At 43.5% G+C, this 13179-nt stretch overlaps 1 protein-coding gene across 7 annotated transcripts in view; it reads left to right on the top strand.

Annotated features, from left to right (window-relative positions):
- The window catches only part of Tenm2 (teneurin transmembrane protein 2), a 935290-nt gene that overhangs the window by 800386 nt on the left and 121725 nt on the right, over nucleotides 1-13179 (top strand). For 4 of the 7 annotated variants that reach the window (XM_004637050.3, XM_004637049.2, XM_004637046.2 and 1 more), the window contains 3 exons: nucleotides 520-714; nucleotides 6397-6597; nucleotides 8302-8514. In XM_004637050.3, the coding sequence (XP_004637107.1) occupies nucleotides 520-714; nucleotides 6397-6597; nucleotides 8302-8514 (609 nt within the window). The remainder of the gene's footprint in view (nucleotides 1-519; nucleotides 715-6396; nucleotides 6598-8301; nucleotides 8515-13179) is intronic. The other 3 variants (XM_004637047.2, XM_012515976.1, XM_004637048.2) reach the window with 2 other exon arrangements.

The raw sequence follows: 13179 nt of genomic DNA, 5'->3' as shown, positions 1-13179 counted from the left end.
AAAAGACCTAATTGTGTCCCATTGCCCTTCTACTTTTACAGTTATCAGCTCAGCAGAATAGGAATCCACTAATCTGACAGGTTTGGTGAAATATTCAGCAGTGAATTCTGCTCACCACAAACAACAACAGGAACAAGGAAGGCAAAGTAGCTTTGTTCATGGCACACTGTTAGAGCCAAGCAACTGGATTCCATTGGGGCTGCCTGATTAGGTGCTTTGAAACAGTACACAAGTAACTTTACCTACAAAATGGGGACCAGGAATGTAGCCCTACCTCTCAGGTTGATCATGATGATAAAGCCATGAGCTGTACATGTGTGACCCTGCTGAGCCTGGTACTCATGTGGCATGGGTGGTAGTTGCGTTACTCATGGGGTTCTTATTTGGAAATAGCTCTCTATGTCTGCTACCAAGGTCCTCAGCCTAAGGATGGTAAGGGGGCTGTAATGCCAGAAAGCATCTGACAGAGCCCTTCCAATGATGGCCTCATAAGCTGGTGTCTTGTCTTTGGCTTTGCAGCTGCCTGCCCTGTCCTGTGCAGTGGGAATGGACAGTATTCTAAAGGGACATGCCAGTGCTACAGCGGCTGGAAAGGTGCCGAGTGTGACGTTCCCACAAATCAGTGCATCGATCCCTCCTGTGGGGGCCATGGCTCCTGCATTGACGGGAACTGTGTGTGCTCTGCAGGCTACAAAGGCGAGCATTGTGAGGAAGGTAAGCATCTTGGGGTCACAGGACAGTGGTGGGGACCATGAAGGCCCAGCTTGGGCCAAGGAGTTCAGTCCCAGGCTCTGTGTTTTGCAAAGGAAGCTTCAACGTGGTGCACAGACAAGTTCAAAAACCTTCACTTTGGTAGACTTCTTTAGCTGTACAATTGAAAAGGCTTATGGGGACAATTTTAAAAGGCACACTTTGCCTGGCCCTCCTTCAGATATATATTAACTCTTTTCTCTCATTTTCTCTCCCTGCTTTTTTTCTAGTTCAGGGTTCTCTTCCCCTGTACTACTTTTCTTGTCCCCTCTTCCTTCTTTTTTCCTTCTTGTCTCCTTCCTCCTTGTCTGCCTATCTTCTTCCCTCTGTTCTTCTAGTTGACTCACAGCCCTCTGAATTAGAAATTACCTAAGCTATCCAGAGAAAAGAAATAAGAATCTCTAACTCCCTTGACTTCCATAAAGCTGGTTTCTGCTGAGTTTTAGGGAGATTTGATTATTGTTTTGTTTGTTTGTTTGTTTTTATGCTTCTTGGCAATCTAAGACCCATGTACATTTGTGTAAATATTTCAACAAAAAATTAATATCAATAGAGAGCAGTCAGTCTTCAAAGACTGTAGGTATCCAAGTCATTTAGAGACACCATGTAGGGTAAATTACTCTGGTTACCTACAATCACACAGAGGAGAGTGGATTGTGGCAAGGGGGCTGGGATTTGATGAATTCCTAAGAGCCCATGATTGCACACGTTTAAGGGCCTCTAGCACACATTGGGAAAAATCAGGGCTGTTAGATGCTAAAGCTAGTCTGACCAAGTATAGTACATGCTCTGGCTTGGAACTCAAGAGAGGGGATCTCAGAGAGAAAGTGTAAGACAAGGAGGTGCTCAGATATGGGCTCTACCTAGTCCTTGTTACTCTGGTTCATTCTTTCAGGAGAGTTACTCAACACCAAGGTGTTGGGACCAAGTTCTGGTGCCAGTAGGGCGAGGGAACTCAGCTGTCTGTATCCTTTCTTCTCTGTACTTGCCCTTCTAGTATATGGTCTCTCACTACCCATCCAGTGAGTCTCACCACACACAGAATCCACCACAGACTCAGACAGTGAGAACCTCGGCTCCTGAACTTCCTGCCTCTTCCCCAACCATGGCATTGGCCGAGTTATTGTCATCCGGCCGAGTTCCTCTGCTCTGTCTCCTAGAGAAACGTCCCTGTGTGCTAAAACAACTTGTTCCATCCTGAGTTCACAGAACAAATGAAGAGCCAATTCACCCAGCAAACTAAGGGAAAATATGGAGCCTCCTGCCTTTCTGGGGGTGCTTGCACACGAAAGATCCCGTGGGATACGCTGCACCCTGTTCTCTCTTTGTTTCTCATGAATAAACTTCTCACAATAATGAGGGATCTCAGGTTCTGTAGGGTTCTCAGATCCTGATGGATCCCTTCTGCCAACTTGGAGATCACCAGAATTCTCCACAAAGTAACCCATAATTACAGCACTCACTGCAGTGTAAAGATGGGGCCTCAGTTTTGGATACACCCACATGGGTTGCCTTGCAAAATCCTCTATTTCAGTTTTACAGCTATGGCTATAAAGAGTCGGCTTCTATGGTGTTATTCTTCTAAGATTTTTCAATACATCAGTAGCAATACCCTTAAAAGGGTCCAGAAGTCTGACCTCCAGGTCTTCCCTTGCTTAGTTCTCTATTTCCTCTTCTTATTATAAAGGTTAGCCTCCCATGTTTATATCATAAAACCAAATTGGGAGTTCAGATGAAAGAAATACTGATTTAATAACCCTGATCGAAAGGTTGAAGTTCTTAAAGATAAATGGATTCTAGGAGGCAAGACTGCATTTGTTGAAAACATGGGAGAGGCCAGGGATGTGACAAGAAAGGTTAAGATGACCTTCTGTATAAATCATCGAGTGAGGAGAAAGTGCAGGAGCAGTAACATTGCCAACCTTAGAACTGTGCACAAGCAAGATGGTGTACATCTGTATGAGTAACATCCAAAGGGTTCCTCGACTTCTCTACCATCCCAGCTGGTCTTCTTAAATGTTCAGAATAAATTAACCATCCAACAAAACAGGAAAGCCATGTGGAGCATCGCAAAATGATGAAATCTCCCCTATTGATTTCTGCCACCCAAAAAGAATGAACCCAGGTGATTCATACGCTGTTTTCAAATAGGAAATGGAGTCAGAAAGTCTAGATCAGCGCTTTTTCTTCCATTTAGCTTTTTTATTTCTGATATTCATCATAGTCATAACGTTCGAACAATTCACCTGAAGTGACTGTGGCAATGAAATCGATAGTTGCCATCCCGCGTTTTTGCTGCATAAACATTGTTGTACTATTAACAAATTTGCCCAAGAAAATGAAAGGACGTGTTTGTGAGGTCTCGTTCGATGATGGCTGTGGAGCAGGAAGGTGATGAGAGAGGAAGTGACAGATTAGTTTAAGTCAGCCATGTTTCCATGTCAGTTTCATGGTTGAGTCATTTTTCAATGACATTTAACTTCATAAATGTAATTCATGGTTCTTCAGAGGTTTATAGTACATATTGTTTGTAAAACTCCTTGACCTCCTTTTTTTATCCTTAGGGATATAAATTGCATTCACAACCCTTTTTTGTCAAACCTGCAGAGGACCCAACACTAAATGAGTTCTAATGATTTCAGCTGCCAGGGGGATGGTATTTCCAGGCGCGGGGTACTTCGCTGGTGAAGGCCGCTGGCCCCCTTTTAAGTATAACACTGTTTCTATTTATAAAGCTTTGTAAAAATGCTGCAGTCCCTTCTGCCTGCTAAAGACTCTACGGATGTGGCCGCAAGACCACTTTATGAAATCGGGACCAAATTTAAAATTCATAGTGAAACCACTCCTATTAACGTTGGAATTTAGTTATTCCATTGGCTTCTATAATTATGCAGCTCTGAGGGCATATTTACTGGTACCACTAGCCAAAGAAAGGGTTAGCTCATATTTTTAGATGCTATAAATGGTTCTTTTGATGACATTCGAGCACTGGGCTAATAGGTCTCTGCAGACGCCCCTCCTTTCTTCATACCATAATTCAGGGTAGAGAAGAGAGAGCCAATTTGTCTAGAGGAAAAATCTCCCCTCCCTCTCCTTCTCATCTCTTATTTTCTCTGTCCCTCTCTCTTTCCTACCCTCTCTGGTATTTTTATTATTTCATCATTTTAAGAAAAAGATCATGATATATTTTTGAAAGCTTCTAACTGCTGGCAACTCTGTAAACACTTTAAATGGCTAATTATAGCTGTAGAGCAAATTTTGAGGCAATAACAAAATTTCTTGTGTATATTTTAATTTTGCTTAATTAGAAATGAGTATAAAATAAAAAAACGAACTAGAACTTCTTCAGGATTTCCTTTATTAGAATCCAAACATGATGGGTTCCGACTGAATTAGCTAAAATTTTGCAGCATTATTTCCAAAAGCAAGAAGTAGTACCATTTCTTTTTCTAATCAGTCCTTCACACTGGAAATTTATTCTACTAATTTGTTAGCTTTGCTTATAACAAAGTCTGTCATTCATTCTCACCAACAATTTTGTGTCGAACACATACTATATCCCCTTAACTGCATTAGGTAGAAAACACCAAAGGCACCACACAGGTCCTTTGAAGAACACCTTCTGTGTATTTAAACCTTTCACTTCAAATTTATATGCAGCTGTGTCGCCACATCCTCAGTGGAGCAAATTTGAAGACATCAGAAGGGTTTATGGCATCAGGAGTTATCTTCCCTACGACAGTGAATTCACCTCTAAAGTGACAGTAACTAGGTTAAGTAACATCATCATAAACATCTTCAACTAATAATGAATCACTGAAATTCACCCTTCTGGTAGAAAAAAAAAATCATCTTTTCTTGTTTTCTTTTTTTTCCATGGCTTACTTTGGAACTGACTTTTATAAATGTCTTCTTAGGAATATCCAAATGGGATCCTGAGAGACATCTCTAAGTGCTAAAAATCATTATTTTTGCCTAACGGGAGGGGTGCTCTTTGAAAGGTTCATGGAACATTGTGCTTTCTAATGAATCCAAATTCCTCAAGGCTGATGTCTTCCTGTTTACAGTTGACATGTAAGGCAATAGCATACAAATTCTGATAAAAATTATACACACAAATTACATCAAGTTATATATCAAGTTATACACGCAAATACTTTATCAATATTTAAAAACACCATTATTTTATGCAAAATAAGAACAGAAGGCATCCAACATGGGCAGTTTATCAGTAGACCCTATAAGGCAACTAGGACTCCCAAGAGGCTACCATCTCACTGTAATGATGAATTGTTAGAGAGTACAAGTCTTCTATACTTTAGTGTTTACATTGGGCAAGGAAAAAAAATCTCAAGCTTTGAACCAAAGATGGCATGCATGCATGCACAGAAAGGATTAAATTATAATATCAGCATAGTTTAAAAAAAAGAAAAAATAGGAAAGAACTTTTGCATTTTCTCTAGCCTGCTAGGCCCCAGGTAATGTAAGAAGCAGTATAGGCCGGCGGGCCCAAATTTGAAACTGTTCAGTGACAGGAATATAAGTCATAGTCAAATAAGGTGATGAGATTTCCACATTTCATCACAGTATTGCAAAGCATTATCTGAGCACCCTGCAAAACACCATTCTTAGTCAAACCCCACATGTGGAGCCCTCTACTCCACATATTGTTGCATCATTTTCTACTCACACTAAGGAAGCTGGTCTGCTTGTAAATGATCCTATCTATTTAGCCTGGACGCAGGTTCAAGGCTAGGCTCACATTCTCATGCAGGAAATCCTGTCCTTAAGACCTGAACTTTGCAACTCTCTCCTTTCTTCTCTTTGAGTTAATTCTTGAATAATCGTCTTGACATTACCTACTGGACACGTATGCACTCTGGCCATGAAGACAGCCAAAGAACCAGACCATGAAAGTGCCAAAGATGACAATGACAGAACCTGACTGTTAAGTTATCTACTTGACTGGTGCAGTATTGGTACCTTGACCAAAGGTACTCAGTCATGACACCCCGTGAGGTTCCTATTCTGGGTCAGTTTCACCTCTTCCATCCTGCACAGTCACTAACTCCTTCAGGGAGTGTGTTCAGAACATGGAAACCAATTTTACACTTGGCCTCATTAAAATTTAACTTGGAAAGTGACTCATATATTGGTTTCATGGATGTTCTTTATAATTTTTGTTTCCTTTCGAAGACAATGATTAATGAAGTTGAATGAACCTCACTACTTTCCCCACTTAGCATGAGGGATAATCGAGTTTGACGACACATGCAGAACTATCACAGGTACTTGCAGTCTTGACATGGGGCAGTCCAGGTATGAAGGTTGGTAAGTATGGGGTTCTAAAGGATGAAGAGCACACTTCTATATGCATATAGAAACTATGTGTGATTCTTCTTAATTCTGCTTAAGAAATCCTGTTTTTTCTCTTGGTTCTCTTCAAGTTTTAAATTGGGTGTTCTGTCATACAAAATTTTTTTTTATTTTATTAGTGTTCTTCAAGAGACCACAGAAGTCATTTCCTAGGCTGCATTGTTTGCAAGTGGATACGAACTGGTAGACCACCGGTCTGTTCAGCAGAAAGCCTGTGTCTCGTGTCTGTCCCAAGACTGATCATTACTTTTCTTCTTTGTCTTTTTCCAGTGGATTGCTTGGATCCCACCTGCTCCAGCCACGGGGTCTGTGTGAATGGAGAATGCCTTTGCAGCCCGGGCTGGGGTGGTCTTAACTGTGAGCTGGCAAGGGTCCAATGCCCAGACCAGTGCAGTGGGCACGGAACATACCTGCCGGACACAGGCCTCTGCAGCTGCGACCCAAACTGGATGGGTCCCGACTGCTCCGTTGGTAAGCCAAGGGAGTTTCTCTCACTTTGATGCCCTGGATTCCAACCATTCCCAGATGGATGGGACTCTCCTCTTCACACTTAATGTGGGATAAGGGGGCTTCGTTCAATCACACAGTGCCTTTATCACTCTTTTCCTTAACTGTAGAGTCTGTGATCCTTGAGAAACAAAACAAAACAGAGCAAACAAGCAAAAATAACACCAAGTTGGTACTTGTGCCTTGTTGGATCCATCACCACAAACGGATGAGGGGACCAGGAGGGACGCTCTATTTGCATTATAGGTTTTCTTATGTGCAGTCCCTAAAGGTACCAGAAAGCAAAACAGAACAATTCAGTCCCAGACAAACCAAATAGCACATCCTATAAAACAGAAAAGAGGCTCCCTCGGGGTGCTCTGTGAACATGTTACAAAGCTCTGCAATCCTCCAGTGACAGGAAAATAATGAAGTTGTGTTGCACACTTTACTTTCCTAAAATTAAGAGTATGTGTCTTACCTCCTGCGTGACCTTAAGAAAGGAGCAGTTCAACAGTTCAGGCGGGTCCCAGCCTTCCCAAGAAAGGCTTCTTTAGCACAGATGAGCACCTATCTGAGCAGGGGATCGTCATGCCACCCCCTTCTCGGAACAGGGAGGTAGCTGTAAGATTGCCATGGCAATCAGAAGGGAATAAGTGTGAAGCTCTGCCTATGATGGGAGAGAAATAAATATTTCATTCCGAAAAGAAGGCAAAAATGAGAGTCGGATGAAATGGGCTATTTTGGGATGGCTTCTCTGCCCACTTGACTCTGGCTTCTTCTTCGATGCTGATGATCCTGGCAAAGCTGCTCAGAGGACTTGGCGTGGGGGTGGAGAGTGCTAGGCCCAAGGTCCAGCTGTGCTGCCAATGAGCTGTGTGACTTTGAGTGAGTCACTGGCTGCCCCTGGCCCACTGTTCTCTCCCCTGGCAGGACAGGCCACGCCTCCCTCTGTAGACTGTCATAAGGATGAATGTCTGGCACGTGCTTGTCCTCGAGTGAGAGGTCCAGAGAGTGCTTATCTGTCTGTCTGTCTCCTCCCTGACCACAAAAGACTTTGAGCTCCTTTGAGAAAGAGGCCGTGTAAACGCAGCATAAGTACCAGCGGCCATCATTGCCGCCAAAGCTGATCTGGGGAACGTGTGGGTCTGCAGTCATCAGAAGCATGGAGCGGGGCATCCCTGGTGGGCCCAGAAAGCTCAGTTAAGGGGGAAGAATCTCAGCTGGAGCAGAAGGCAGGATCCCGAGACCTCTGTGCCGAGCTGGCCTGCTGCCTGACCTCCCCTCAGGACAGTCTCCCTCAGTAGACAAGTGGTTCTCACATTCTAATATCAAAACCACCCAGAGGATGTGGTGAAAGGAACTTGAGAGTCCCACTCCCAGAAACTCTAAAGCACATGGTGGTCCAACCAGGGCACAGGAATTTGCATTTCTTACAAGGTCCTAGGTGACAGTGATGCTGCTGGCCAGGGGCCGCACTTTGACAAAAACTGCTCTAGAAAGAAAAATGATGATAATGATGATGATGATGATAAATTAATACTGAGCCAATGAAGAGACAAGCCTCTGGAGATGTCATAGCTGCTGGGCTTTGGCCTGCCCCTGGGGCCCAGGCCATGTGTGTGGTCTGGCTTCCGTGAAGGGTTTGCCAGCTGCCGTGTTGAGCTGTAATCATTGTTTTTCTTCCAGAAGTGTGCTCAGTAGACTGTGGCACTCACGGCGTCTGCATCGGGGGAGCCTGCCGCTGTGAAGAGGGCTGGACAGGCGCAGCTTGTGACCAGCGCGTGTGCCACCCCCGCTGCATTGAGCACGGGACCTGTAAAGATGGCAAATGTGAATGCCGAGAGGGCTGGAATGGTGAACACTGCACCATTGGTAGGCAAACGGCAGGCACCGAAACAGGCACATATTGCTTTATTTTCATAAATCGTAGATCTATAGTGATGGTCGTGCATTGCAACTGGCTGTTCCTTCAGGGACACAAGTGCTTTCCAACCTTCCTGCTGCCTCTCCAAATCTCCACGGGGACAGGGAAAGGGAAAAGCAAGGTCCCTTGTTGGAAAAGGCTTTCCCTCTTTCCAGGATTCCAGGTTTGGAGGAAAGGGGCCAGACAAGATTAAAAAAAAAAAAGAATAAATTCTAAACTATTGATCTTGGGAGGGAAAAATGCACATGCATGGGAAATTGTCAGTGCCTAGGAGCACCAGGCTCGGTGAGGTCTGCGTGTCTCTCCAGTTCCAGCGCTCTCCCAACTGGCTGGATCTCCAGATCTCTGCCTGCTCACAACGTGAAGTCACTTAGTTCAGATCAGGTTGGATGCATTCAGGACTTTCCCTGGTTCCTTAGATAACCGAGCACCACTGTCACCAGCATCTTCCTGCTGTCCCACGGCCCCCTTGTTGGGTTTCTGATCTCACCCATCATTGCTGCTACCAGTTAATGCCTACTTCCCTGGTTCCATGTCATCCTCCACTCAGCCACCTCCTTACATAACTTTCTTAGCCTAGAAGATTCTTTAAGGATTACTTTCTTTATTTGAAAAAATAACAATTCTAAATTTTTTTTTCATTTTTGATTTGTTTGGCTTCTTATAATTATTGTGGCTTAGTGGAGAACAATACTAGTTTGGACATACCTGATTATCTCACTGATGGAGGAGTTAGAAGCCAATGGTTTTTGGCTTTCAACATCTCTTAACAGTTGGGATTGCAAAGTTGTCAACTTGAGCATCATTTTGCTTCTAGTTTTTGCTTTTGTTGTTTAATTAGGTCAGTCACAAGAGCCATTTCATGCCAAGATGGCTGATTTCCTTGGCTGCTTGGAAACCCTCAAGGGAATTACCAATAAACTACTGTTTACTCTGATACAACATAGAGATTGGGACCTTTGCCCCATCCCAGCAGCCAAACTGCAGCCATTTCTTGGCCCCTTGGAGTGAATGACAGGCTGAGGAGCTTGCTCAGGTCCGACGGATGAGATCAGACTCAGTTTCCCATGCTGTTCATTCGGGTTAAGCAGAGATAAAATGTACTGCTCTGCATTCAGTTTCCCCAGTTCCATCTAATTGGGCATCCGAGGGGCAGCGCGCCTGTCAAGGCCACACCATAGCACTGGGACCCTGCTGGGACAGTCTGTTGGCGGTGAATTGTTTTTGCAGTCTCTCAATGATGCTCCAGGTCCTGCTTCCCCTGCAGCCACTCTCGTCTTCAGTTCCCCACAGAGGCTAAGGAGTAACTCACAAGAGGGTCCGGGGAGGGATCGCACAGCCCGAGATAAGGACAGTTTTCACAGTAGCTCCCCCTCTTCAGGGTCACTCCTGTCCATGTGCTTTGCATGCCCGGGATAATTGAAGACTTTTCCCCCACCTCTTCATCTCCACAGGCCTTATCCGTCCTCCCTCCAAAAGCTCTTAATAATCAATGACATTAAGGTGGATAGTCCTACTCTCTCTCAGTCCATACAATACAATACAAGGTCCCCTCCCTTTGTTGTTCTCTTCTGACAGCTGAGGGATAAGGCAACAGGGTTCATTTCCCCACAGTGAGGGCTGCTAGCTCATGCCTGCCTATACCTTGTCTTTATTCTGGAAATAGCTGACAAGAGGGCAGTTCAAACACAGAAGGGCTGTAGCTAGCTACAGCCAGGAACCAAATCTGGCCTGTGGCCTGCTTTTCTACAGTTTATAATCTAAGAATTGTTCTTACATTTTAAACAAAAGAGAACCAAAACTATTTTCTGACATGTGACAATTATAGGAAATTAAAATTTCAGTGTTGCAAGCAAAGAATTAGTAAAAGACACTACTCACTGGCATCTTGTCAGCGTCCACCCCACATCTTAGTGTTGAAGTAGGGACAAGAGACTGCATGGGCCACAACACCAATTGTTATCTGGCCTTTTACAAGGAAAAAAGTGACTGTCATGAAGAAGAGAGTTGCCCAAGTCTCGGTGGAGAGAGGAAAAAGGAGGCAGGTTGCTGTTTCCATTAGGAAAAGGACATCAGTTATACGTTGATGGCTACCAGGGGCCAAGGGAAAGCAGAGAGGTCCAGACACAACAAAGTGGGAGCGGGGAGAAGACAGCAAATGAGTTGTCGACAGCTTTGGTCTCAGTGGAGAATGGTGTGGATGTGGCCAGCCAGAGAACACAGGTGCTTTGGCCAAGCTGGCCCTTTGGCTGAGAGGAATTAGAAAAATGTGTTCTTCCACTTGAAGCGTTTGGCTCAAGTGTCATAGGTCTGTGAGCTGACATCGTGAGTCCTTGAGGGATATTGAGGAAGTGTGAACTAAATGCCACAGAAAGCTCCCAAAGTAAAGAGGGTACCGGTGCAAAGAAGTCTCCTGTTCACAACTTTGGTGTCCTGTGATTTCAGAGTCTGTGCCCATAAAAGTCGGAAATATGAAGGCCTTTTCTTTTGAGAAATTAGAGCTCTGTCGTTTTACTAGTAGACATGTGCTATATCCCCACAGTTTTTGTCACTGGAGTTTTCTTTTTTAAAAAAAGAAAAGCCAACCATCCCTTGGTTGCTGAGATTTTCTGTTGGAAAAGTAGAGAGATTTCATACATGCATAATTGCATCTCGTGCTTTTCAACCTCTGACTCCCAGAGCTGTTTCACAAAGTCTTAGTCTTATAGTTGGAACAGACAACCCTGTCATTTCACTTAAAGTAAATGCCACAATTTACAAGCCCAGAATCAGTCCTCCTCCTTGGGGATACTGGCAGTCAGAGAGGAAAGCAAGGCTCTTAGGTCCTCTCCAAGAAGAGCCTCAAATGCTATATCTTGAAAATCAAAAATAAATAAAATTGAAATGGCACCCAGTCAATAAACAATGCACTAGAAAGTTCGAGATAATGCAGAAAGCTGGGTGGTTAGGGTTGGGTATTTAGGTTGTTTGTGGCCTATCTTGAGAAGGTCATAGTGAGGTGGCTTTCTTGAGGTCATTGCAAATAATCAGTAGAACAATTCACATCAGCACTGTGGATTACATTTGTTATACTGAAGGGAACAGGAAGATAGGTAGCGAAGAAAGGTTGAGGATAAAAGCAGACTTTAGAAATCAGGATCCAGCTAGTTTGGGTCAAATGCATCTCTGAAATTTTTAGCCGGCTTATTTATATTTGGAAATGTAGTACATATTGCCATGGGTTTAAATAGAAGGCATAATATTTCAACATAAACTGTTGGAGCTCATTTATTAACAGACAGGATTCCACCAACCAGTGATTTCTATGTTACCTTTTGCTAACAAGTTAAATATAAGGTATGGCTGAAAGCTACAGAATTATACTTTGAATCCAAATCAACCATAATTCATGTACGTCTTTGGAATATATTAGCATTATTTTGATAAGGTGCCGTTCACTCTTCTGTATAAATTAAAAGACAAGTTACTTGGTAAGAAGAGGTTTATTTTTTTAAAAAAAGATCTTAAAAAGCGTTATTGTCCCTGTCCCCTGCCATCTGCCTGTTGTCTGCCACCATTCCTTATATATTGAAATTTTAACATAAGGCAGCCATGCAGTGGCTGTGCCACCAGAGCGTGAAGGAGCTGTAGCATTTTTATTAGGTCAAAATCACTATAGCTATGGTAAACCCAGATAAGTGTCTGTTACATTACAAAGAGATAAAGTAAGTGTTAGCATGTTTTTCCAGCAGAATAATTGGGCAAAATACAAGGAGGCCCCAACATTCATTATCACCACGGGATACAAGGAAGGAAGCTAAATATTAATGTTGCACTGTTGGAATTATCTACTGAGTGTGGGTTGTCCAGACTGCACTCTGAGTAGGACAAACAGACACACCCATAGGCTGAGTTTGTTGATGATGGCACTTTCGAGACGTGGGTGAGTCGCATGGCATTGAGGCAGTGGGCACAGTGGCCCTACTTGTGTATTTTACCTGTGCAGTCCTGACCTCCGATCACATTTCAGAGTCATGATGACTTGATTGCCAGAGCCACTTGGGGCTAAGTGACCTGAGCAGGTACCATAAGTCAGAATAGTTTTCTTTTCCCTCGATTGCACTGGGCCCTTCTATTTTTCCTCTCTAATTGATTGGGGAAAGTAATCAGTTCCTGTGATGTTAATAAAGAAAATGAATCTTTACCCAAGGTAAAACCAGTCGTGCGACAATGTGATGTGCTGATTAAGTGATTGTCATCAGAAGTAGACAGGGTCACAGTCCAAGAGGGAGACACTTCAGAACAATAGGGAACTGGCTGGGAAGAAACAGACCGTTAAAATTAACCAGCTTCAGACTGAGGACAGCTGCCTCTGCATCTCATTCTGCTTTCATTCCAAGTAGTGGAAACTTTTTTTTCTCCCCTCGTTACTGTCCTTGAACATTTGAGCTTTCATGACTCTATAGTGAGATCAAGTTGAGATGAAATTAGGCACTGTGGAGTCGTTCTTACCACCAGGTCTGTGGGTGCAGCTCATTCCCTGATTGGTTAATTAACTTGACCCTCCAGGGGCTGTCATTGGCACTATCCTCGAGTTCCATTCCATTCTTTTCCTTTCTTTCTTTCTTTCTTTTCTTTCTTTCTTTCTTTCCTTCCTTCCT

Source organism: Octodon degus, unplaced genomic scaffold, assembly GCF_000260255.1.
Source record: "Octodon degus isolate 3935 unplaced genomic scaffold, OctDeg1.0 scaffold00085, whole genome shotgun sequence".
Classification (NCBI taxonomy): Eukaryota; Metazoa; Chordata; class Mammalia; order Rodentia; family Octodontidae; genus Octodon; species Octodon degus.
The sequence above is the reverse complement of the archived record's forward strand: the minus strand, read 5'-3'. Positions and strand labels throughout refer to the sequence as shown.